The 27,247-nt window shown below is 43.5% G+C and overlaps 1 protein-coding gene across 3 annotated transcripts; it reads right to left on the bottom strand.

Annotated features, from left to right (window-relative positions):
* Positions 1-67: 67 nt before the first annotated feature.
* On the bottom strand, positions 68-27,247 carry ncam3 (neural cell adhesion molecule 3). Of its 3 annotated transcripts, XM_083760549.1 has the most exons (17): positions 27,224-27,247; positions 26,906-27,044; positions 20,839-20,907; positions 19,747-19,947; positions 19,153-19,290; positions 17,231-17,374; positions 15,419-15,536; positions 12,251-12,405; positions 10,600-10,733; positions 10,018-10,153; positions 8,630-8,800; positions 8,106-8,225; positions 4,374-4,498; positions 3,079-3,247; positions 2,378-2,570; positions 1,489-1,602; positions 69-846 (listed from the first exon to the last, which is right to left on the bottom strand). In XM_083760549.1, exons 2-17 carry the CDS (start codon positions 26,967-26,969, stop codon positions 804-806), a joined length of 2,094 nt encoding a protein of 697 aa, XP_083616675.1. In that variant the 5' UTR covers positions 26,970-27,044; positions 27,224-27,247; the 3' UTR covers positions 69-803. The 3 variants fall into 3 exon arrangements, with proteins under 3 accessions (XP_083616676.1, XP_083616675.1, XP_083616674.1); XM_083760548.1 differs by lacking the exon at positions 27,224-27,247 and having other exon boundaries at positions 26,906-27,155; XM_083760550.1 differs by lacking the exons at positions 1,489-1,602; positions 27,224-27,247 and having other exon boundaries at positions 68-846; positions 26,906-27,155.

Below are 27,247 nucleotides of genomic sequence, written 5' to 3' on the forward strand. Positions count from 1 at the left end.
ATAGCGTCAGACACTACAGGATAATCGGGCCCGGTTATGTTATCTGATTATTTTATGCAACACACACTACACCGTTTTAAAACTCGGGCGCAGCGCACCCAAGGATTCTCGGCCCCGATGGAGTGGAGAGGAGAGGGGGAGAGGGGAGGGGAGGAGGAGAGGAGAGGGGATGAGGAGAGCAAATATCAAACATTCTTGATGTTGATCGGGCCTATCCCGATCGCGCTGTGAGCGGCCCCGAGCAGATCGGAGGGATTACGATTGGATCTTTTAAACACTCACACTAGCCGATAATGTATGCCCGAGAATGGCTCCAGATTGAGTCGGCTAGTGTACGGCCAGTCTTCAGGTACTTATACAATATGTTCCAATATGGTGGCGATGGAATGAATGAATGAATGAATGGCCTAAAACACAAGCTATACTGAGGATTTATTTTTATTTCTTATTCCCCATTTCAGGATCTGGTACTGTATGTTTCAAATGTGCCATATATATATTCTCAAAATATGCATAACATTACCTTCCACAATAAAGAATGGTACCAGTCTCTTTTCCCTCAGGGAGGCCAGAAACATTCCCGTTTCCTCGTTGAAGGCGCATCTTCACTGCCTTCCATGCAGTCACCGACTGTCATCAGCATAATGTTTTTCCAAAGTCTTCAACACACACACACTGTCTGCATGGGGATCAGTAGCTTTCCACTGATTGATTGATTGATTGATAAGCTCCTTGATCGATTGTCTTCTTCTATAATGTGATCACTCACGGGTGACGACGACGCACATCTATAGTTGATGACATCACGCGTCCGTGGCGGGCGGGCCTGCTTTGTGCGGGGTTTTCCTGAAGAGAAAAGAGGCCGTTTGTCATTCAGATGAACAATTGTAACTGATATGGCTTATATTAAAATGTGCCAAAATGACGTATCAGCTGTGTCCAGTAACACAGCGGAAAGGGTTCTGCTGCCTACCAAGTATCAGCACCTGCCGTCCCTGTTTTGGGCATGGCATTATAGTGTTAATTTTGGTGACTTAAGACTAAAAGACTAAGATTTTGATATTGATATTTTGTTACAAGGAGTTGCATTATGGCGGTTTGGGACTAAGACAATTTCAACTAAAATAGGACTAAATGGTGTGTTATTCAAAAGGCTATAACTAAGACTAAATATTTTCTTTCCAAAGCACAGAACATAAGTTTGATACGTGTGAATGAGGCCTTAATCTTTGTCTATATTACTGCTGTGCTCCCTCCGACAACTGAGAAATATGTAACTACAGAAGAAGAAACTATATATAGCTATAGGCCACATGGGGGGCATCGGATCTGCTATTTAAAAAAAAGGTCTTCAACGAAAGTTGAAGACGTGGCGCGCTACGAGCTTGTAGGTCTGCTATTTTTTAAAAATCGAAGAGCGACTGACATAGAAGAATCTGATCTCAGGTCAGAATGAAAACTGTCAGGAACGCCGCGGCTGGGACCTACTCGTGTTTGGTGAGGGGGGCTTTGTCGCAGGTGATCTCTGTCTGCTGTGGCTTTGACTGCTGCTGCGTAATGTTACTGTGCGGCTGCAGACCCTTTAACGTCAGTTCACTGTTTCTGTTCCCAGGACACACACACACACACACACACATACACATGATAAGAATGTCGGTAGGTACATCGATGAAATGTTCTCATAACCAGCGTATACGCATGTGTTCATTTCATTAAACGCCACACATTCATACGCCACCACACGTATACTTCACTTCCTCCACAATGATGTGCGTATAGGTGCACACACCTGCACTGCACACACGCACGCACACACCAAGGTTATAACCGTTTCGAATGTTCATTAGTTGATTTTTGACTATCAATTTCAGTTAGTTTTTCTGAGGTTTTTAGTTTTTCAAGTTTAGAGTTTAGCCTTCATTTTGTGGAAAAGAATGCTGCGTTTTTATTAGTTTTAGTGGTAGTTTTAGATCAGTTTTTATTAGTTTTAAAGTTTAGGATATTATTTTGTTGTGACATTCACAAAGGTGAGAAAAGGTATTGTGGAAAAAAGTATTCAGTTGTAAAACTGGCGCACTAACAAAAGGAACATAGTTTTCCTATAAAACCAAAATACAAGTCGTATTTGACATGAAATAAGTTCTCTAAGATTTTTTTTTTAGTTAGTGTAGTCAGTTTAGTATAAGCACACAATACAGATTAAATTAGTTATCGCAAAGCCTTGCTTTTATTTTTATTTCAGTTAAAGTGGCACTATGTTACGGCAATATGTAACACACACGCACACACACACACACGCACACGCACACGCACACACACACACACACACACACACACACACACACACACACACACACACACACACACAATGACGTACCCGTTAGTAGGTACTTCTCCGTCCTCCAGTGACTTGAGACCGGGCATTTTTTGTCCAAACAGTTTGACGGCGATGAACATGAGCAGACCACATCGGTTTCTATAGCAACAGGTGGCATCCACCGCTATCAGTATCAACAGGAAGATCACCATGACGATAGCGACCACGCCCCCTTTGGTGATACCAGCCCTCACTGGGGAGAGAGAGAGAGAGCGAGGGAGAGCGAGAGAGAGCGAGAGCGAGAGCGAGAGAGAGAGAGAGAGAGAGAGAGAGAGAGAGAGAGAGAGAGAGAGACCATCTTACTCCATAGTGCATAGGGAGTATTTTATGTAAAAGTAAATATTATGTATATTGACATTTTGCCTCTCTAAATAATATATGTGAATCTCATCCTGATATGTTTTTTTCTAAATTGTATATCAATTTCCTTGATTTGTTTTCACTTTTTTAAAATCGCTCTCTTTCTTTCTTTCTTTCTTTCTTTCTTTCTTTCGAAGTGATTGTGAACAAAGGTTTAAACCAGGTTGTATATAAGTGATCGTATAGTATATTATAATAGTTCAGATGAATTGAATATGAAGGACCATAATGGAAACAAGCCATAGTGCTTTCTTGGGTATTAAATCCTCTTTCCTGTGCTTTTTTTCCTGCAAACTGTTAATAAAGTATTCAATCAATCAATCAATCAAATAGCGTCGTACCAGGTGCTGGTCCGACAGTGAAGTTGGCCTTGGCGGGACTGGATGAACCGTTGGCGTTGACCGCGGTCACTTCCAGCTGATAGTCTGTACCGAACGCCAGCCCTGGCAGAGACACCGAGGTGGCATCTGGGGACAGCTGCTTCTCTCTCCACTCCTCACCCTCTTTGTCCTGCATGGAGACAACAGAGAGAGAGAGAGAGAGAGAGAGAGAGAGAGAGATGACAAAGGGGAGATGGGAGAGTAAGACCTATTTATCCCTTGAACTGAAGTATCATAATGCTCCATCATCATCATCATCATCATCCAGACACATGCACACATGCACAAAATGGTAAATGGTGCATTTATATAGGGCTGTTTATCCAAAGCGATTTACATAGATTGTGCATTATACATTCACACACATGTACTCCCGATGTGCACAACCTGCACAACGGAAGCAATTAGGGGTTCAGACGAGTCTCGCTCGAGGATAAGTAAGTAGTAGCCTTGCCGAGCTATGAGGCCCATAGGGGCAGGAGCCTATCTCCTCGTTTCTGTAGCGTGAGGCTACAGATAGTACACCCCCTGGACATGACGCTAGTATGTCGCAGGGACTTACCCCCAATCCAACCCTTGATGCTGAGTGCAGGGAGGCATTGGGTCCCATTTTTAGAGTCTTTGGTATGACCCGGCCGGGGATTCGAACCCCGACCTCCCAGTCTCAGGGCGGACACTCTAACCACAAGGCCACTGAGCTCGAGGATACTTCAACACTAACTCTGCAGGGGGATGCCCGGGATCGAACTGGGAAGCTAGCGGTTCCCACCTGGCAGCCCTAAAGTCACAACTGCTGCAACAACTGAACATTTGTTCAAAGATTGTTGGACAACAACTTCAGAAACTTTATACATCCACATATGACAACAGCATCCTAAGTTAGCAAGGAATATCACCTCTAATACTAAGCATGTGTTGGAGAATATAGGTTGCTACCTTCAGGAAGGAGATATGGTGTACCACTGCATACAATAAGGTCAGACTAAAGAGGTCCTTTGTCCACCAGTCGACCTTGAGGCTTAATCAGGAGATTAGCCACAGGATAATCTAAGCGGTGGATATTGCTCATGTCTTTATGTATGTAAATTGTCCTGTTCTTTGTGTTATGTATATGTGTTCTGCATACTTGGCTGCTGTGTCGCAAGACACATTTCAGTGTGAACTGACAATAAATTACTATATCATATCATATCATATCATATCATATCATATCATATCATATCGCTACCGGCCTGCGGAATGTACAGCATACGTACCTTGTATCGGATGTTGTAGTGTGTCAGGGGAGACCCTCCGTTGTCCAGCTGTTTGAGTGGGAGAGAGAAGGAGTTCTTGTCTACCGCCATGTCCCCAAGGGACAGCACAGGACTGTCCGGTTCACCTGCGTCATGGTGGACAGGCGGGGGCGATGGAGAGACCCAGAGAGACAGGAGGAGAGAGGAAGGACGTGGGAATATCACTAGACACGCAATCCCAAAATCTCCGCAACAATGCAGCCCATGCTTTGCCTCCGAATGGGCATCTTTGCCTGACGTTTGTTGGATTAGATGTCATTGTTTGTTAGATTAGATACGATTAGACTCCATTGCCCCAGAAGGATAAATGTTTTCACAGGTTGTTTAACATACTGTAGAAGCACATGAGAAACATGGCATAGCATACAAGACACATCATACACATTTTAAGCAATGCATAGAATGTCCGATATCCATCCATACTTCGTATAAACACACACACATACACACACGTCGGAGAGGCAGTTTGCTGCAATGGTCGAGTTGACAAAACTTCAAAGTTCAATACACTATATCTCCATCCACATGGCAATAATGTGTGATGATGAAGTGATGAGGGTGATCTGTGTCATTTGCTATCATGATTGCTAGGAGCTGTCATTCACGTCTGAGTGTTGGAAGGACATATGACTTTAGAGGCAGTATAGTGTGATGCTGGTAAGTCTGTGTGTCTGCAATGTCTGCCTTTCGGAATTACGTCAGATAGCAGACAAGTCCATGGACATTTAATGTTTGTTTTAGAGCACTTTAAACAAACAAAGTAGCAGTCAAGTCTATGGACTTTTAATGTTTGTTTAGCACTAAACGTGACGTCATGTCTATGGACTTTTTATATATATATATATTTTTAATATCCCACGATTTTGTAACCCATTTTTCACCCCTGTTTCAATCATCTAATGGGGCTCTACACACCCTCCACCAACCTAGTCCCCATATACAGTATGGGGGACAAGGGGAGAGCAACGGACTTGAACTCATGCTTCCTTCATGCCTGAGTGTCCTCCTCCAAGTTGCTCCTTTACAGCTGACAGGGGGGAGTTTCCCTGGTTGGACGTAGCGCGTGGAAGGAACACGTTATTCCAACCAGTTCCTTTCCCCTCCATCAGGCGCCCCGGCTGGCCAGGGGGAGGCAGTTTAGTGACCAGGATTACTGCATGTTTTTAGTGATGGTACCTACCCTAGGGGACACGGGGAGAACATGCAAACTCCACACAGAAAGGCTCTTTCGCCAACCCCGCCTTCGGGTATGGGCACTGATGACGCGGAGGAGGAAACACGCCGCCAGCACCCACAGCGTCCCGAGCGGCAATTGAACCCAGGACCTTCTAGCTATGAGGCGACAGCACTACCAACTGTGCCACCGTGCCCCGTCATGTCTATGGACTTTTAATGTTTAAAGCACTTGAAACAAGCATTACCAGGCGCCCCTCACTTCACACGAGTGTGATTTTACTGGAGATGTACTGAAGAAGCATGAGGAATGAGCTCACAGATAACATGGAGTCTTTGCTAGAATCATGTCATGTGTTTGATCTCTATTGGATCTATTGGAAAGGATCTATTGAGTGACACAGAGTGATTGATTGATTGATGAATATGCATACTTTACCTTCTGTAAAAGTGATGTCAGCAGAATGCAATGATGTCATCAGCAGGGTGAGTCAGCATCGAGCGGGGATATGAATCACATGATGGCAGATGATTTAGCAAATCAATGCATGAGAGAAGATGAGTGGAAAAAGCAAGCACACTCAGACTCAGACTCAGGCACGCACGCACGCACATTCTCTATCACCTTGTATTGTTTGAGAGTGAGTAGTGCAGTAGCATGCATGTGTGTGTGTTGGTAGAGTGTGTTTCCATTGCAGTGCGTGTTATTGTCTATTGTAGTGTGTTAGTGTGTATTGGTGGTTTGTGTAGGTAAAAACCACACCATCAAACACATTTCTGACATTCCTTGGATTTCATGCAAATTTTATATACGGTAGTTTGTTGAAACAACAGAGAAGTGCAACGCTACTGTACCCCATGCATAATTCATGAAGGGAAAAAAAAGTCAATTTGTAGGTGGCCCTATATTTTCTTAATCTTTGGAGACATTAACTTATCAGTTGATGCTTCCTATAACCATAACCATTTTGTTGCTGTCGGGCAGAAACCAATTATCTAATTTTTTCTTTTATTTTCTCCTTGGTGTAAATTAACGCCCTACTTGATCATAGCGTCACACAACAGTACCAAAATGAGCAGATCCACAGGCTCGAAACACGAATCCCCGAAAAGTAACAGTACAGTACGTGACATATGAGGTTTCCACCCGACATTGATAATAAAAAAAATTATAGATCTATATTTTTTATGGGATTTAATACAATATACATACTGTATCAGGACTGTAGTGTGTATCACAGTTTGGTTAAGGTGTATCGCAAATAGTAAATAGTGCATTTATAACAGTGACTTTATCTTAAGTGCATCACATTCACACACCAACGGATCGGTGCAAGGAACCATGCAAGGGCAGCAACCTGCTCTTCAGGAGCAGACCACGGTTAAGTAGATTGTAGTAGTAACTATATTCCACAATCTCCGAATGCTACTAGTGTAGAGTCTGGAACTACACCTCCCAAAATCCGAGACAGAAAGCTATCGTCCTGTTGGTCATTTCCGTTCGCTTGCAATATCCTTACGTGTATTTGTCCATTTCTGCTAAGCAGCAAGCTATTATTATGCTTGGATGATTTTTGATTTATATCAGGATACATTTGGATGAGAGGTGGAGGCTTTACATCGGCTTTTATCACCCGATCATTTTCAGAGCTTACCTTCCTCCAGACTGTACGATCGGAAGCAGTGTGGTTTTTGGCAGCAAATTTCTATTTTAGTTTAGTCATAGTCTTTGGACAGAAACTTCATTTAGTTTTAGTCACATTTTAGTCACCTGGAATGTCTTAGTGTTAGCCTAGTTTTAGTCGACTAAATGTCATAAGATTTTAGTCGACTAAATCTACAGTTGATTTAGTCGACTAAAATGTATTTTGGCGGGTCTTGATGCCGTCGTAATGAGTGTTTTTACACTTGCTGAAAATAGCCGATCTACAAGCTCACAACGTGAGCTTGTAGATCCGCTATTTTCAGCATGCAACCAAGTGTAAAATGACTTATAGTGGATCTCTTGTCCACTAGTCCCTTCCTAACATTTTAGTCTAGTTTTTATTTGTAGACGAAATTGTCAGTATATTTAGTCTTAGTTTTAGTCATCGTAGCTTCCATTCGTTTCCATTTGTTTTTGTCAGTGAAAATAGGTAGTCGACCAACATATTTCGTCTTAGTTTTAGTCGACGAAAACAACACTGATCGGTAGCATTCGAAAATAAAAAGGCCAGGGGCTCAAGCTCCCTTTCATGTCTATGTGTGCATGCACGTCCCTGCCCGGAGATCGAACCGAGAAGCTTCCGGTTGCTCATATATATACCTCACCGACCGAAGCCACTGTCGCCCTGAAGTGTTAATAGTGGTGTGTGTTAGTTGTATACTTCAGTGTGTGTGTGTGTGTGTGTGTGTGTGTGTGTGTGTGTGTGTGTGTGTGTGTGTGTGTGTGTGTGTGTGTGTGTGTGTGTGTGTGTGTGTGTGTGTGTGTGTGTGCGTGCGTGCGTGCGTGCGTGCGTGCGTGCGTGTGTGTGTACTTACGTATGCCCTGTGTCTGGACAGTGTGTGTCTGTGAGAACGGCCCCACCCCCACAGTGTTGATGGCAGCCAGACGCACGCTGTAGGACGTGTAGGGTCTGAGGCCGGTGATGACCAGAGGGTCTAAAGCACGCACGCACACGCGCACACACACACAGACACACACACACACACACACACACACACACACACACACACACACACACACACACACACACACACAGGTCAAGACCCTCGCCAACCTAATAGGACTAAACCTAAATGCATGGTGTGTACAGTGTTATTCAAAAGACTAAGACTAAGTCAGAATTTGCTGTGAAAATGAACGTGTGTGTGTGTGTGTGTGTGTGTGTCAATATGAGACTCAGTATAATAGGAGACTTTTTGAGGGTCGTCAAATTATTGGTTTATAGGAATGTGACAAAAACTACAAAAATATCTATGAATTCAAAGCTTCATGGGGTGAGGAATCGATAGAAAATAAGTAATTTCTTTGGGTGAACTTTAAAGACAGGGGGCGGGGTTACCTGAGGCCGGGACCACAGTCTCCGCCCATTGGTCCGCCGCCGGGCCCAGCCGGGCGTGCAGGGTGAAGGCTGTGATTGGTGTTCCTCCGCTGATGGGCGGGGTCTGAAGGGAGAAGTGGACCGACGTGGGTCCGGGAGAGACGGTCAGAGCTTCGGGAAGTCCAGGCTGAGCTGAAAGAGAGGAGAGAAGAAGAAAGGTTAGAATTATATAGAATCGTTTTTGGATTTCTCCCCCGGTCCCGTTTTAGTTTTTCACTGCATCGTCGGTGGGTTTTGCAAACACCTGCACTACAATACTACAAAGAAATCACACCCGTGTGAACTGAGTGGTGCAATTCCCCCCCCCCCACCTGTCTCTCTCTCTCTCTCTCTCTCTTTCTCTCTCATTAGCAGGCAACAGAGCATGCGCTATCCCTCTCTGTTCCTGGCGCCCCCTACTGGTACTAATAAGTCATATACTCTACACACACACACACACACACATAGACAGACGTGTGTGCACGCATGCGCACACCACTGGTGCTCATGACCACAGCTACATAGGTACGCACGGACACTGCTGGATGTTTTTTGAGTGGTTGCACCACTCAAGATGATTTCACCCCATGAAGATGACAGTAAAATGACAAAATACAATGACAATGTACTGAAAAACCTCATGTTTCTATGTCAGTCATTCTCAAACATTTTCATGTCAAGTACCCCAAAAAAAATATGTAATCGGCCGTCGACCCCCATCTGGAAATATGTTGTTCCAGGGACCCCCCCCCCCCTCCCTCCCTCAGAAGCAAAGATTTGAGTTAAAAATGTTCGCTCTGAAAGAATATATATTGAAACATTTGCACCACATTTTCACGATTTTTCAAAAATAGCAAGCTCGTATGAGCTTGTAGATCAAGATTTTCATTTTGATTAGAAAACATACATTAACCACTTCAACCCTATACATTTCGTTGCAACGCATTGTGAGCTTGTAGATCGGCTATTTTCAATAGAATTTGTACACATTTTGAACTTGAAATGGCACATTCTGCACAATGAGTATCGGCATCAAAATGTACTTAAATGGTAAATGGTGCATTTATATAGCGCCTTTATCCAAGGCGCTTTACAGAGATTGTGCATTACATTCACCCATTCACACACACATTCATACACCGATGGCAGCGGAAACCATGCAAGGCACCAACTAGCACATCGGGAGCAATTAGGGGTTCAGTGTCTTGCTCAAGGACACTTCGACAGTAACTCTGGGGGAGCAAGTACTAAAAGTACTTTAAGTACATTTTGATGCCGATACTTTTGTACTTTTACTCAAGTACATTTTCAATTCCATACTCAAAACAATTGAGTACTTTTTCCACCACTGATGAGTATTATTCTCTTACTTTTCAGTCTCATGTCCCTTGAAGCATTGCCAGAGGGACTGACAGCCATGCAGGAATACTGACCGCCATCAGAGGGCGCCACATCATCAATCATCAACACTCCATCTAAGACACGCACTCTGCCTGATGAAGAATCCTGAAACACATGTACAGTAAGCACGTGTGCGTGCACGCACGCACGCACGCACGCACGCACGCACGCACGCACGCACGCACACCAAGTATTGATGCACATTTACATCAATCGAGCACTGATGGTGTGAAACAAGTCTATCAACAAGCTATCAATTAATGCAATCTATGAAAAAGGTTTAATCTGCAACACAATTACATATACGCATATATACAATGTGGGGGTCCCTGCTTCATCATCTCTCTCTCTCTCTCTCTCTCTCTCTCTCTCTCTCTCTCTCTCTCTCTCTCTGAGGGGTCCATGGGTCTGTAAAACATTGAAGACCCCTGATCTAGTTGCTTGACTCCACACGTGACTTGATGGGAATGACACTATATTAATAGATAAGAGACATGTACAGCATGTACAAGTTTACGCGTGTGTGTGTGCGTGCGTGCGTGCGTGCGTACCAGCGTCAGTCCGCTCTGCTTGTCGGTCCAGCGTATCTGAGGCTGGGGGTGACCCGTGCCGTTGCACGACACGGTCATCCTCTGTCCTGTCGACACACTCTGTTCCTTCAGGCTCAGGTAAACCTCTGGATGCTCTGCAACACACGCACACGCACACACACACACACACACACACACACACACACACACACTGTAGTGTTATGATTTTGTGCAACATGTTTCCACCGCCTCCAACAAACAGAATCCAAGTTCAAGTTCAAGAAGTTCAAGTTCAAGTTCGGCGGCGGCCCAGGGGTATAGAGTCAGTGGCCAGATGCGCGGGTAACCGCAAGGTACCCAGTTCTGTCGAAGAGTTACTGTCGAAGTGTCCTTGAGCAAGACTCTGAACCTCTGATTGCTCCCGATGTGCTGGTTGGTGCCTTGCATGGTTTCCGCCAGCCATTGGTCTGTGAATGGGTGAATGTAATGCACAATCTGGTGTGTGAATGTGTGTGTGTGTGTGTGTGTGTGTGTGTGTGTGTGTGTGTGTGTGTGTGTGTGTGTGTGTGTGTGTGTGTGTGTGTGTGTGTGTGTGTGTGTGTGTGTGTGTGTGTGTGTGTGTGTGTGTGTGTGTGTGTGAATGGGTGAATGTAATGGACAATCTATGTAAAGGTGTGTGGATGTGTGTGCATGTGAATGGGTGAATGTAATGCACAATCTATGTAAAGGTGTGTGAAAGTGTGTGTGAATGGGTGAATGTAATGCACAATATATGTAAAGCGCCTTGGATAAAGGCGCTATATAAATGCACCATTTACCATTTATCCCCCCCCTATTTGACCCAGACCCCATTCATGCAGGACGGGGTATACAAAGCAGGGCCAACCATGGACATGGAGCCTGATGATTAATATAGAAATCACACTCGTGCTCTTATCATCATAATACACCAATCAAATCATCACATTCCGTGCTCAAACACACCTGCGCACAAAGCTGCAGTGCACAGGCCCTCAAAAACGCCGTCCTCGTTTTTTACTACCCAGTTACGCACCAGTGAGGGGAGGGAGGGGCTAGCCCACACCGTGCCCAGCGCAGTCAGCGCACACAGAGGTCAAGGCAGACGTTGGTAACGTCGGAACGTGAACTCGTGAAGCACAACGTGTCGAAAAAGAAACAACACAAATAAAAATGTCGGCGAAAACAGAAGCCCGTCACGAGGATAAGGGAAACATTCAGTCCAAATGTCCCAGTTTGCTAATTCACAACAACAACTACCACTACTACTTTGGTGTCGAAACTTCGAATTTCTCTAACTATAGCCTTTCCATATATTTCTTTTTATATTTGTCCAAGAATAATACAGCCAGATATGTAATAACTAAAACATTATAGTGGCTATAGGCCATTATGGGGAATGTATACACTAACTCCTTTACGTCAGAGAATGTTTTCATTCTGGATACAACCATAATGGTCTATGGTCTAATTAATCTAATGGAATAAATTGAGTTTGGACGATTCGACTAACTAGGGCCCCCTAGAAGAAAAATGGGTTACAAAATCCGAGGTGGAAAGCCTGGTGACGCGAGGTATATCAAAAAGCAGGACCAACCATGGATATTGAGCCTGATGGTAGAACGGTATAAAAGAAAAAGCATGCAGGACCAACCATGGACATTGAGCCTGATGGTGGCGCTGTCCTCGGACACCTTGTTCTTGCCGGTGCAGACATACTCTCCGTAGTCCTGCCTGGACACCGCCCGGATGGTCAGCTCGCTGCGGTCCGAGTTGAACTGGTGACGGGAGGGGTCAAAGGTCACCGGCCTGAGGGTAGAAGGGAAGCAGAGTGCAGTGAAACACCCTAATTATATACACACGGCCCCATTTTCAGCCCAAAGAAGCTTTGCCTTTTTAAACACTTTCCCTGCGATTCGCGAGTTGCCCGAGTTATGTTTTCATTGATTGATCAGTTTTAAGTCATACGGGCAATCCACCGGACAGAATGGGATATGAGACCCGCTTTGAGGACGGCATCGCAAAAAGGTCTGTCGCGCCGGCGTGCAAAGGGTTCTGGGAAATTGAGTCCCATTGTTTACAATGGCGAATTTGCCATTTTGTTGTTGATCGCCGCTATGGAATATTTTTCAACAATATACAACAACAAGCGATTCCGATTACACCGTTTTAAAGTGGATTCTCATGACAAGCGACTCAGCGGTCGGTGCAGTGGCTGTTCAAAGGTGACTCCATATACTCCAGCAGTCTGGGCTATTGAAGTTTAGGGATAAGGGGTAAGGCGCTGGGCGAAAATCGGGTGCCCTGGTGCGGAGCAAAGTAGAAGAGTCCTAGTGTAGAGCCGTGGGGGACCCCGGGCGTCGAAGTATACAGAGTTTAGGCTGGGTCAGACAACAACAATGCGTTGATATGGAGGTCAGGAGGGGAACGGAGGAAGCAGACGAGCGACGCTACAGGACATTAAGCTGATAAGAAAATCACCAGGAAGTCTCTCATACACGCTCCTCCAGGCAGCTATGGGCAGCCAGCCACACACACACACACACACACACACACACACACACACACACACACACACACACACACACACACACACACACACGCACGCACGCTCGCAGGAGACAGGATGCCATGCTACATTAACACTGCACTGAGTCAGCAACAGTAGTGTAAATATCAACAGAGAAAAGATTCACCATGAATAAACAGCCCTTTCACCTTTTCTCCGTCTCTGTGGTTTGCGTATTTATTTTATTCTGCTTTATTTTCCTCCTTTGTACAAGAGAAAGTGTACTGTATCACATCAATTAAAGGAAGAAAAAAAATGATTTTAAATAAATAATAGCAATCCTTTCCTAACCCGTTTCAGCCTGGCATTCCTATTTGGGGATAAAATGTAGCAAAAACGTTAAACCAAATTTCGAAATGTTAAAAAAAACACATTTTCACATTCACATTTTCAAAGTAGTGGATTGATTGATTGATTGATTTATTAACAGTTTGCAGAATTACAGTACATTTCAAGTACAGCTCAATACTGTTAACTGTGTGTGGACGACACCATAAAGCATTACACTTGTTTACAATAGGGCCCAATAGGGATCGATCCGCTTACGCGAGATCTGCGATTTTCTCGTGACACTGACATACAGACAAAGTAGCCTCTACGAAACAGCCGATTCTAAAAAAAAAAACGCCTTCTAAAACCTATACTAGCCTACAGGTTTTCTGAAAACCTTCAAATTCTGGAATAAATGTTGTTGCTGTATGAGACACAGAGGTGTATGAGACACAGAGGTGGCTCCTGGCATGAAAGGTATAACAATGTATAGGTTACATTACACCAGGTCTAAATGATAACCACACACTTAAGTCACATTCATAAATCATACCAGAGAGCTTTGCTGCGATTAAAACGAATCCTGCTGCGCATTTTCAGAAAGTGCACTTCGTTTGGCAGGTGTGAAGGCTCATTTGAATCGTAATGCGTATCAAAGAACCACATTATACTCCGAGCAAAAACTGGGGTTTCGCTTTGCTTCCTATCGAACTTGATTACGATTCAGTGCAGGTGTGAATGCAATCCGCAGCAAATTAAATATGCAAGAATCCCAAATTCTCCCAAATTCTCTACCAAAGTATTAGGTGAGAATGTGACCTTAAAGGACAACTTTAGTTTTTTTCAACCAAGGTTCAAGTTTTAGGTTGTTATTAGAGAAAGTAAAAGATGAGTGTTAATTGTTTTTCATTTGCTGCTTTCTTTTGTTTTAGGGATTTTAGCTCTTTTTGACAGGGGGGCGGGGGCATTCGAGCATGGGGCTAAATATGTATTTTTCCACAACATTTTATGGTGATTTATTATTTTATTATTTACTATAGTCCTAATAAACCCCAGGAAATTACATCTGGCCACAAAATATCACAGGATCTACTGAATCTAAAGGAGGCCTACTGGGGGAAGGCTTATACTGTGTGTGTATACTGTAGGCTCAATATGTCAGTTTGTCACATTCAATAGATCTTGTGATCTTTTGTGGCCAGATGTAATTTCTTGGGGTCTAGTAGGACTATAGTAAATAAAATAAAATAAAATAAAATCGCCATAACATTTTGTGAAAAAATACATATTTAGCCCCATGCTCGAATGCCCCCGCCCCCTGTCAAAAAGAGCTAAAATCCCTAAAACAAAAGAAAGCAGCAAATGAAAAAAAAATAACACTCACCTTTTAGTTTCTCTAATAACAAGCTAAAACATGAACCTTGGTTGAAAAAAACTAAAGTTGTCCTTTAAGCCCCAGCAGGACCGTATGGTGGGGAAATCTTTAGCTGAAAATAGCAGATCGACAGCTTTACCCCAGAGGGCCACTATAGTTCCACACTCACTCCAGAGGGCCACTATAGTTCCACACTCACTCCAGAGGGCCACTATAGTTCCACACTCACTCCAGGGGGCCACTATAGTTCCACACTCACTCTAGAGGGCCACTATAGTTCCACACTCACTCCAGGGGGCCACTATAGTTCCACACTCACTCCAGAGGGCCACATTGCATATCACTATCGTAACAAAAATAGCCAATCTACGAGCTCAAAACGCGTTGCAGTGCGACACGTTTTGAGCTCGTAGATCGGCTATTTTTGCTATATTTTAATTTAAATCCTGAATTACTTTAGGCTATTTTTTAATTGGAATCCTAAAAAGTAACATTTTATTAAATTTCAAATGCATTTAAGTTATAGTTATGTTGACTTTATGAATTAAATACAATACATTGGACATATTTTTTTTTAAATACTTTTAACTCATTTAATAGTGTCTTACATGGTCCAGGTGATGTTGGGCTGCGGCAAGCCATCGGCCAGACACACGAAGGAGACGTTGCTGTGAGCGCCGGACATCACCGTCATCTCCTTCTCCCTCATATGCACCGTCGGAGGAGCTGCAGACAGACAAGACCGACCGTGAGAACGCATGTTGTTATATATGCTTTTTTTGGGAAGAAACCTCATATCTCCATATTGAAACTCTTTGGGCTCCATTTTCGTCACAGCTAAAAACCCCTTATCCCTTTTTTACTATTTTGCAAAACATTTTTGAATAGTAAAAATGGCCAGTCTACAAGCTCACAACGTGTCAATGTAGATTGGCTAGCTGAACTAAATGAAATGTTTTGCAAAATAGTAAAACAAAAAATGGCAAAGCAGTTTAGGGATAAGGGGTTTAGTGGCGACGAAAAGGGAGCCCTTCGTGTTTTTTTGTTGTTGTAAATTAACGCCCTATTAATCATACTACAGCGTCAAACAAAACTGAAGCATAAAAAGTAGCAGAAGATCAGAACTTTTTGTGCTTCTAGGGCCTCACTCACACCTAAGACACACTTGTGTCCTGTGTGCTCTATGTGTCATGGCCGCCTCAATGCATTTTCCAATGGGAGTCACATGGTTTCACCAAACATTTTTGTTTGATGGCTGTTTTCTGCCCCCCTCCCCCCCATCAAACAAAAATGTTTGGTGAAACCATGTGACTTCCATTGGAAATGCACTGCAGGCGGCCAGGACACACAGAAGACACAGGACACAAGTTTGTCTTGCGTGTGTCTTAGGTGTGAGTGAGGCCCAAATCTGCTACTTTTGATGTTTTTTAATTTGAATCCTGTAAACAAGGTTTTGGACATTATGAGGTTTCCACCCAACAGAGACGATAATCATGTTGCTGTAGTGTACACTGTATACTGTATAACCAACTTATTTCTTCAAACACGGTTTACACTATAGTGCATCATTTCTTCACCATTACAGACAGACAGCGGGTCAGCAGAGCTGACGTCCCGTTGCACATCCCAGCCTGTTCTAATCTCGCGAGGAAAAAGGCCCTGTAAACAAGTATATAACTGAAAGTGCCTATTACTGTATGTGCTTGTATACTGTATGTACAGTTACAGTACAACCAGTGGTTCCTAAAGTGGGGTCTGAGGACCTCCAGGGGTCCTTGAGGGAGTTCCAGGGGGTCCCCAGATAAATTATAGTTCGGAACCAAATGGACCCTTATGGATCTGTAACTCTGAGAGTGTGTACCAATTTTGTACACTCTCAGAGTTAAATTAACATTGACTTTAGATCAATTGGGGTCTCAGCGATACAAATGCCATTAAATGGGGGTCCGAGCGGGGAACATAGAACCTTTTTTTAGGGGAAAATGGGGAACATAGAACCTTTTTTAGTTGAGTGGGGAACATAGAACCTTTTATTAGAGGAAAATGGGGAACATAGAACCTTTTTTAGTTGAGTGGGGAACATAGAACCCTGGGAACATAGAACCTTTTTCTGGGTAAGCGGGGAACATAGAACCTTTTTTAGTTGAGTGGGGAACATAGAACCCTGGGAACATAGAACCTTTTTCTGGGTAAGCGGGGAACATAGAACCTTTTTTGCGGGGGTAAGTGGGGAACATACTGTAGAACCTGGGGAACATAGAACCTGGGGAACATACGCTCCCTATTGAACTGTACATTCTTGTGCTTTTTTCCTGCAAACTGTAAATAACGCATTAAATCAATCAATCAATCAATCAATCAATCAATCAATCAATCAATCAATGCTACGGTTACTGCAGAGTAGATGAAAGACAACTAACCATTGATGACCACAGAGATGGACAGCTGCTTGAAGACGGGTCTCCCTGTGATCTTGGCCTGACACGTGTAGCTGCCGGTGTCGTTTCTGGTCGCCTCCCCGATGAGAAGAGAGTTGTCAGACCCCCGACGAACCCGCGGACCCTCTGGGTGGAGACGGACAGAGAGAGAGAGACAGAGAGAGAGAGAGAGAGAGACAGAGACATTCAGGCAAAACGATGTCTTCACACGAGGCCAGGGACCCCTCAATATTCCATCCCTAACACTATCCCAAACCCTAACCCTGACCTCAGTCTTAACCGGCCACGTAGGTCAGACTAACGGGAGGTCGGACGTATGGGCAGTCCCAGAAGAGAGTTCGGTAATGCAGAAAAGCAGCAGCGTGCACTGCACAGCTCCGTCTCCACTGTTCTACTGGTGTTCAACCTGGTGTATTAATTACTATAATGAATGAATTGCATTTTTATAGCGCTTTTTCAAGTGCCCAAAGCGCTTTACAATGGTTCATTCATTCATATATTGGGAGGTGAAGCGGCGAACAGTCGACGCCATCGTCCTCACTTCCCACATTCACACACTCATGGTGGCAAGCTAGCACCGACCAACTCATTGGAGGCAATGAAGGGTTCAGTGTCTTGCCCAAAGACACTTCGACATGTGGACAGGAGGAGCCGGGATTCAAACCGCCGACCCAGGAATCATTGGACGACCTGCTCTACCTCCTGAGCCACAGCCGCCACTATTATACAGGTCGTTTCGCGGAAGCAATCTGATTGGTTGAAACAGCTTTCTAGCTGTGCTTAAACGAGCGTAATGGAACGCCTAATTCAAACATGGAAATCTCCCAAAGCGCAGCCGACTGGGTGGCTAGGCTAGAGATTTTCTTCTGACATTTGTGGTCGTAATGGCTACATCTGTCATTAAAAAAATATATGATTTCTTTAGCGAATAGCTTAGTTTTAAGGGTAACTGTTGTATAATTGCAATATTACACTCAAGGGTGTTCTTTATACTGTCGTTAATGCACTTCTACACTGCCTTTCGGAACTCCTGAGTTCCTGCAGCATCACAGGCGTGCATTGATGGCGGTAAAGACCACCCACTCGTGTAATATTGTATACGTAAAATCACTGACTTGGACCCCACAAGATTCTGTTTGTCAACTTCAAAGGCCATACAAAATATTACTGGGAAACATTCACCATTCCTCTTGAAGGAGTTATTGTGACGAACTGTGGAAACCAGGAGAGATTGACGTCCTTTGAAACAACAAGTCATGATGATTTCTCACAGCCAGCAAACATACTGTATACCAATATTTAAAGACAAAATAACTGTTACTTATAAATGATACGTAGCTTGCAGAGTTAGTTCAGTCAGATATACTCGAGGGGTATCGTGCTGTGCTCAAGGGCGCAATCATATACTCAAGGGGTTAATATGCTGCATTACTATGTGTGCCGGTGTATTCAGTGTGTGCAAGACCCACCCGTCATTCGCTGACGTGGCAGTCAGCTGACCTATAGGGCGGGCTACTTAAGCTCACTAGACTGCATGCTCTTCCTGCCTTCCTTCTGCTTATGGTTCCTGGTTATGTGATGTTTGCTCCCACCACCACCTCAGCACCACCTCTGTTATTTATGTTCCCCATGTTTCTTTATTTTATTGTATATCTATCTCCCTGCTCTTAATGTTTAATTATGGGTTTGATTGTGCCGAGCAGGGAGAAAAATGTAGCAGAGCCGAACGCCAAGATAAAATATTATATGCACACTTGTATTCTCATTCTATAATAAATATTGGTTAAATCTATTCGTGAGTTATCTGACTGAACTGAACTTTAGCATTTTTAGTTTTCTGCAGTGCACAAAGTAAAGGCCCATGCATGCATGGGCCTTTGATGCTGTGCATAAATATACTGTACCAGAAGAGGGTATCTCCTTCTGGTCTCTGAACCAGTGGACCTCCACGGCCGGCTGGCCGGTCACCAGGCATGGCACCACTCCATCCTGACCCTGCAGGAACTCGTGGTAGGTCTGGGTGCTGCCGAACGACGGACCCTCTGGAGGGAAGAACAACGGGCAACGCAGGGAGAGGTTAGTCACAAGTTGACCATTAGTTCTCACGATTAACGATTTAATTATGTGCGTTTTTTTTGCATTGAACATTGGAACGTTATACAATTTGTATTTCTATTGTATTTGTATTGTATTTCTATTTCCTTTTAGTCTTCGTAATCACAAATTGCACAGGGAAGATATTATGACAAATAACTTAAACGTAATGAAGAAATCGCCGACACATTTATTTTTTGTATACGGACATTTCTCAACGAGGAAACAATTGACGATTATGCAGAAATGATGGTGATTATCGCATATAATTGCGATTAGGCGATTATTTTGTAATAATTGACAGGCCTATAAGTTACGTTGTGTCACTATATACGTGTGTATATCGTGTCTCACACACACACACACACACACACAGGCATAATATGATGTTATTCACTGCTCACCAGAAACGTACAACGCCATGGTCGCTTCGTCCCTGTGGCCGCCGTCGTACTCGCAGAGGCACGTGTACTTGCCGGCGTCGGACATCTTGATCTTGGTGACGCGCAGCGTGGACGTGGTCTCGTCCACCTTGGTGACCATCAGCTCGTCCGTGTCCACGTCCTCCCGGTCCTTCTGCCACGTTATCTCCCCCTCCCCGGTCACTGCAATGACAGGGACGTTGCACACATACATAGGCGTCAAAGGGGGCTTCAGCCCCCTGCCCTTTTAACCCATCTGTAAAACAACTGCCCTCTCCAGACCACGAATGCAGCATTCACTATGCTGAAATAAATGCAAATGCCAGTACTTGCCATGCCATGCTGGAAGGCAGCATTCAGGAGAATCGGTTTTTTCCCCCCAAAGTCTCCTGAACTTGAATGCAGCATTTTGCGCCACAAGTGTGCCACAATGTTTGTATTTTTCCAGTTTTTCATGTGTCTATGAGGTGACAGTATACTTTATTAGACACCCTGGAGTCGTTATTATGTGTAATGATGTATTCCCTTTGTATTTAGGGTTTCTTCCTGGAGGCTGAACCCTTGACTGTCAAGTCAACTTGACAGTCTCCCCTAACCCCTCCCCCTTTATCATACAACTACAGCTGTGGGTGCGGCTTAAGTTCAGGTGGTTCACCACCCATCACCACCCACCAGGCAAACCAGGCATACTTAATGAACTGGTGGGGGTGCCCACATAAAACCTACATTTTAACAAATATCTTCCTCCTTATATAACAATAAGACCTGATGATCATGTTTTAGGGTGGGAAAAAAATCATGGCACTACAATTTTGAGGTATTTGTACTTTACTTGAGTATTTCCAATTTCCAGTACTTTTACTTCTACTCCACTACATCTCAGAGCCACATTTTGTATAGCTGATCCACAAGCTCTCAACGCGTCGTGCTGCGACGCTTTGAGAGCTTGTAGATCTGCAACGCATACAGGACAGATTCATCTGAACAATATAAATTATCTTAAAAAGAATATCATGACACAAAGCAATTATATGGCAATTATATACTCCGATAGTGTTTTATAGTTATACTTGCCTTTACACAACAAAAGGGTTTCGTCTCCTACTGTCACGTCTTGGTTGCCAATGATATCCACTTTAGCATCTGGGAGAGGAGAGAGGTGACAAGTTGTGAGCGAGTTGCATTATAATAGGGGAATTTAGATCGCCTCATATAATAACTGTGTTTGAAAAATAAACATGTCATCCCGGCCGTTTCACTCATATGGATATGAAGAATCAACTGACTGAGAGAAAACGCTATTGTTACTGCTACTGAATTAGTTAGATTTTCGCTAGAAACAGACTGTATCATGTATGAGTGACTGACTGTCGCAAACGATACAGAGACACCTCCCTGACAATAACGCAGGGACAGCTTGTTTATTTTTGGACCACAACGCTTACATGAAACGATTTTTAAAGACGACCCCATGTTATATTCTCCATAGAGAAATGACTTGCGTGAGCCAGGGGAATCGAGGGGGATGAGTGAGTGACGTCATGAGGACTTCGGCACTCTATATGCCCGGCCGTGCTCCACCACGGCAGCGATACGTCACCGACCGTATACCGGTGTGTTTTCAACACAGCTCCGCGTGGTTTCCCTGTCCGTGATGCGATGGGCCGAGAATATGATATACACGGACAGCAGATCTATAACAACACGGAACAGCGAGCGGACACACGACATTCACAGAGACAAAACAACACGGAACTTCGGTAAGTGTGACCGTGGACCCGGCCCCCTGACAGTGCACGACCACGGACTGCTATCATATTATTGCACCACTACACTATATCCTAATATTCTCATACATTATATATTATTATTATCCGACAACATTGTTATACCATAGGCCTACTATATTATCTTACACTGTTTCATGAATTATATTATCCTGACACTATTTCATTCATTATCATTGTTATTGCTACTACATGTATTTGCCTGTATCTCTTTCCCTGTCTATCTCTCTTCTATTCTTTCCTCCTATTCCCCCTCTACCCCTACCCCCTCCCCCACCCCCACCCCTCTCCCCCGACAAGGTCGAGGCAGATGGCCGCCCACCCTAGTGTCGGGTTCTGCCTGACGTTTCTTCCTAAGGGGGAGTTTTTCGTTACCATTGTCGCAATGTTGCTTGCTCTGGGTGGATCTTTGTTGGTTTGTAAAGTGTCTTCAGACAACTTGTTGTGATTTGACACTTTAATGAAATGTAATTGATTTGAATTGAACATGGAAGCCGGCACGGAAAACACACGGTCAGTATGGGCAGAGATGAAGTGTGCGACTCAGATTCATGTTGTTAGATGTGACCTGCCGGGACATTTTTTATATCCAATCCAATCCAAATTGGACACATTTTTAGACTAATAGGCTACAAGAATAATCTGTGTTAAACTTTGACCAGCGCTTGCTTAAACATTTTGGACAGAGAGACGGACTAACTGACCGACCGACAGGACAGACTTTCATTAGCTGTGTGGTTGAAGCAAAGAATTGGAAAAATGCCTCAGCACGTTTACTATTTTAAAATGCTAGCACATCTTTACAAACCACGTCAACGGTAAACCTGCAATAGAGGTAAGTGAATGGCAGATCGAGTGGCAAATCGAGTGGCAAAGTGAATTTAATGTTGTTTAAAAACATTTAATGCAATCAGATTTGCTGTTTGGATGTATGGACTGTCAAGTCCAGAAAGTAGTTTTTTGCCACTCAGTAGGTGTTCTCGCATAACTTCCGGGTATGATGATGATGTTGCGCGCATACCCTCTATATCTACATATCTACATCATCATAACACATTGAACGACCGTGTGTTTGCAGAAAACAACCTTCAATAGACCTACATGTATATTAGCAGTGCCAATACAGCCATCAGAACAGTGTACCAACATGGACTACGTGTTTTGAAGCATGCACAGTAACACACCTTTGACACCTAGTACAGTATACCTATGCACTATCATATAGTGATTGTGGCAATATCTGGCTACCGAAATTGTCATGTACACTTAAAAATAAAAGCTATAGTCCCGCCCCCGACGAGCGACCCGGAAGACAATTTCCAATAAAAAAAAATCCCATAGATGTTTCAGAAAGTATTTATTTAAAGACATGTATAAGCCTCGGACAAAGCCAACTGGGAACACATGACAACAAACACAATTTTTTTGTGCCGAACAAATCATAAGAAAGAAGAAAAAAAAGGGCAGGGCATAGTATAGAACACTTTTTTGTTTATTGTGTTTATTGTCATGAGTTGTCACAATCCGAGGTGGCTTTGTCCGAGGCTTACAGGTAAAGACCTATACTTAAATAATGCATGTGAAATCCTCTTCCGGGCCGCTCTACGTCATGAAAGGGGGGCGGGACTGCGACGCTCTATTAAGAGGGCAATGTTTTCCTCAACATTTCCATTTATTTGCACATGGAAATGTTTTGTCACATGGGTTAGGGCCCGGGGGCGGGGCTATTTCCCTAATCAAACAAACAGCAAATCAATACCATAAAGTGATTATTCCTAGTAATCGGACAATAGTGCAATAAATAAGGTGTACACACAGGCTCTCTCGCCTGGCCCGCAAAGTTGTAACAAGTGCAGGACACAGGCCTACACTTGTTACAACTTTGCGGGCCAGATCAAAAAGTCAATAAAACAACATTTAAATGATTCAGTCCCCCATACAGCAGTTTATTGTCAATATGAATGCCTTCACGTACAGTAATGTACTGTACAGTACTGTTTCTGGTGTGAACTGAATTGAGCTACTGGCAACAAAACATAGTCTCCTGCCTCAGACACTAGCTATAGGATAACATTTGATTCTAAGCTTAAAATAATTGATATAAATATTTTTGTAAATCTCTATGGGAGAAATGAATGGTCAATTTTTGAGTGGCACCAGGTAACCCCGCCCACTGCTATGCCGTATATAGTTGAACAAGTTTAAATGTTCATATATTTATGTCGGGGAGGGGAGGATGATATTCCTCCCACGAACCCCCTCCCATCCCCTCTATGAGTCACAGAGTCATTCATTCCTCCTCAGTCGGCACACACGCAGCACAGTGCAGTGACTCGGACGTCCTTTGAGCCAGTATAGCCTTCAGGCTCCACATCGACCAAGCTCGACTCCTGCGCTGTCTCCTCATGCCCTCGAGGGATTACCAATTTCTGCTTTGACTTTGGCAATCTACTCTCTGTTCTCTCGGGATTATCGATTCCATCTTTGACTCTGTAAGCACTGACTTGCATGATGGACTACTAGGGGTGTCTCCACTACAGAACCGGTCCGTAACAGATGCTTGTCAAAGCATTTACTGTTGACAAACTTACTTATTCTGGTGTTCCGCAGGGTTCGGTTCTTGGACCGCTCTTATTTATTATCTATATGCTGCCCCTTGGTCGTGTCATCAGCGGACGTGGACTTTCCTTCCACTGTTACGCTGATGACACCCAGCTGTACATTAAGACTGCCCCCAACCCCTCTGCAGCCATATCATGTCTCACCACCGGTCTTGGGGAGATAAAGGCATGGATGAGCAACAACTTCCTTCAGTTAAACAGTAGCAAAACTGAAGCCCTTCTTGTTGGCACACCACACCAGATTCTTTCATGCCCCATGTCCCATCTCACCTTCGACGGCCAGATTATCCCCTTCTCCTCCTCAGTCACAAACCTGGGTGTCAAGTTTGATCCTCACCTGACATTCAGTGACCACATAAAACATCTATGCAGAACCGCATTCTACCATCTCAAAAACATCTCCAAACTCCGCCCCCTTCTAACCCAGTCAGATGCAGAGAAGCTCATCCATGCCTTTATCTCCTCTAGACTGGACTACTGCAACGCCCTCTTCATTGGGACTCCTGGCAAACATCTACAAAAGCTGCAGTACATACAGAACAGCGCTGCCAGGGTCCTAATGAGAGTCCGCAAACATGACCATATCACACCCATCCTCTTCACACTGCACTGGCTCCCCGTTACAGCCAGGATCGATTACAAGGTTCTGCTGATAACATTCAACTGCATAAACGGACATGCCCCACCTTACCTACAGGAACTAATCACCCCTCCAAAAACATCCTCCACCCGCACCCTCAGATCTGCAAATAAACTACTACTCCATGTTCCTGACACCATCTCCAACTAAAACATGTGACACAAGACAACAAGGACTTACTGGGTACAAGATTGATATATGTGACCAAATTTGACTGAGAGACTGCCATTGGATTTTTTGGGATTTTTGTTTTTTCATGTCATATGAAAGCAGGGAATCATAGCTTCAAATTGACATATTGGTTGTTAAGTTCGACCCACCAGCTTTGGAGATATGGCTTATAGAGTGATGTCTTGCAGAAAACAGCGAGTTGAGAAAACAGGCTTGAAAGGTTCACTTCTGTGGTCTCTAACATTACACCTAGCTACATGTTTAAGCATTTATTTCATATTTACATGTCGATTTCAGCTCCGACACTTATTTCAGACATGCTAGTATGTGAAGAGTCTGCCTGTGCTATTAACTCATTTTTAATTTGCGCGATGGCAGTCTCTCAGTCAAATCTGGTCACATATATAGACCAGGGAACAAAATGCATAGAAATACAAGACCTATAGACACAACAATCAATGAGATGAGGTGACTGTGACACTATATTTGATCCATTTCAACACAGTTTTGTTTCCCCTGACAAGCAACCGTTTCGGACATACAGACTGTACAAGGTTCACACAGCGTCTCTGCTGTAATAATTAATAATAATATTCATTGTTTATTGACTGTCGTACAGAATGTGTACACCTATGCTCCTGAAGCTGCATATATACAGTACCTGCCCCCCAAAACCAACACCTTGAGATGAATACCATTTTAAATCGTAGACTATGTGAAATATATATTCGTTCGTTCGTTCGTTCGTTCGTTCGTTCATTCATTGATTCATTCAGTATTGATAAACTGTACATGATAACTTTGTCATTAAGAGACCATTTGCAGTTGTCCTGTGTCCATTTCCTAATCTTCATTTAATTTAATTTTTATTTCACTCATGCTATGAATAATTTCGCCAGAGGGATCAATAACGTTTTATCTTTATCTTTATATACCAAAAACTGTCATTTCAAAATGGAAAAATAAAGTGAGTTTGAGCTTGAGCTAAAATTTGATCAGTAGGTCATTGCGAGTACTGTATGTAGGTTGCAAGGAATCGTGTTTTGCGACACTTTCTCAGCTTGTAGATCTGTTATTTTGCTATCAAACAGGGGCGTACATCATTAATGTCTCATTATTATGTCCGTTTGTTTTTCCACAGCAATAAAACGTGATGTTTTGCTTCTCATCGCTACACTGGAGGAACCACATGGAGTTTAAAACTGTTTAAAAAAAAGTGTATACTTCACTGTTCCACACTACTACTAATACATAATTAACTATATGCTATACTAGTATTAGTACTACTACTACTACTACTACTGGCTACACAAATTAAAGCCCAAACCACACCAAAGGGTCGGGTCTGGACAAAACAAATTGAGTTGAATTGGTGTGGTTGACCTTAAAAAACGTTTTTTTTTCCCGACCCAACCCTTTGGTTATTGACTAATAGAAGACAAATACCAGGAACTTAATTGATAGCACTGACATTGATACAACTGTAACGTACACACCAAAACACAAACTCTATTGGCCATTTAACCCATCAAAATCTAGTGTCATTTTACATTTGAGCTAAAAAAAGCATTATTTTACATTTTGGCTATTAAAATAGCATATACGAGCTCATAGCGCTGCACGAATGAGCTTTGCAGATCATGCTGTTTTTGATGCGTTTGTTTTGTTGTAAAGCCAACATTTTCAACTCAAATCTTTGCTTCTGGATGTCCCTGGAACAAAATACAATATATGATATAAAAAAATAATAATAGAGCTGTAGGTTAGCGAGCAAATACATATAATTGTGGTGGTCCTTGACATAAAAAAGTCTGAGAACGGACCACTGACATATCAACGTATGTTTTTCCATGAAACTGTATAAAGAAGACATGTAGAATGGCCTCATGCAGGTCTCAATGGGTTCAATGAATTAGACTCACCTGTCACACACGCCACCAGCAGCAGCAACGCTGTCGTTCTCAGGATGAAAGCTGATTGGTCCATTCTCTTTACCCGCCTGACGGCTGTTTGAGCTCAGTAGGTGATTTCAGTCTCCGAAAAACTGATTGAAATATAATCCTGTTTGTGTGAAATGGAACAAAGTAAACCCAGGTCTAAAACCCCTGAAGTGATGTGTCTTAAACGTACACACACACACACGGCCACACACACTCACACACACACACACACACACACACACACACACACACACACACACACACACACACACATGCCACACACGCACACACTCAACACACCTGCTATTGCTGAGCCAACGCTTG

The sequence above is a fragment of the Protomyctophum parallelum genome (assembly GCF_964188405.1).
Source record: "Protomyctophum parallelum genome assembly, chromosome: 3".
Taxonomy (NCBI): Eukaryota; Metazoa; Chordata; class Actinopteri; order Myctophiformes; family Myctophidae; genus Protomyctophum; species Protomyctophum parallelum.

Excerpts from the sequence above, each read along its gene's own strand:
- ncam3 (XM_083760549.1), bottom strand. The coding sequence starts at position 26,969 with ATGGACCAATCAGCTTTCATCCTGAGAACGACAGCGTTGCTGCTGCTG. Across the intron at positions 20,908-26,905 it reads GCTGGTGGCGTGTGTGACAG|ATGCTAAAGTGGATATCATT; the intron begins GTGAGTCTAATT and ends CTCCTCTCCCAG. Across the intron at positions 2,571-3,078 it reads CACTGTCGGACCAGCACCTG|TGAGGGCTGGTATCACCAAA; the intron begins GTACGACGCTAT and ends CTCTCTCCCCAG.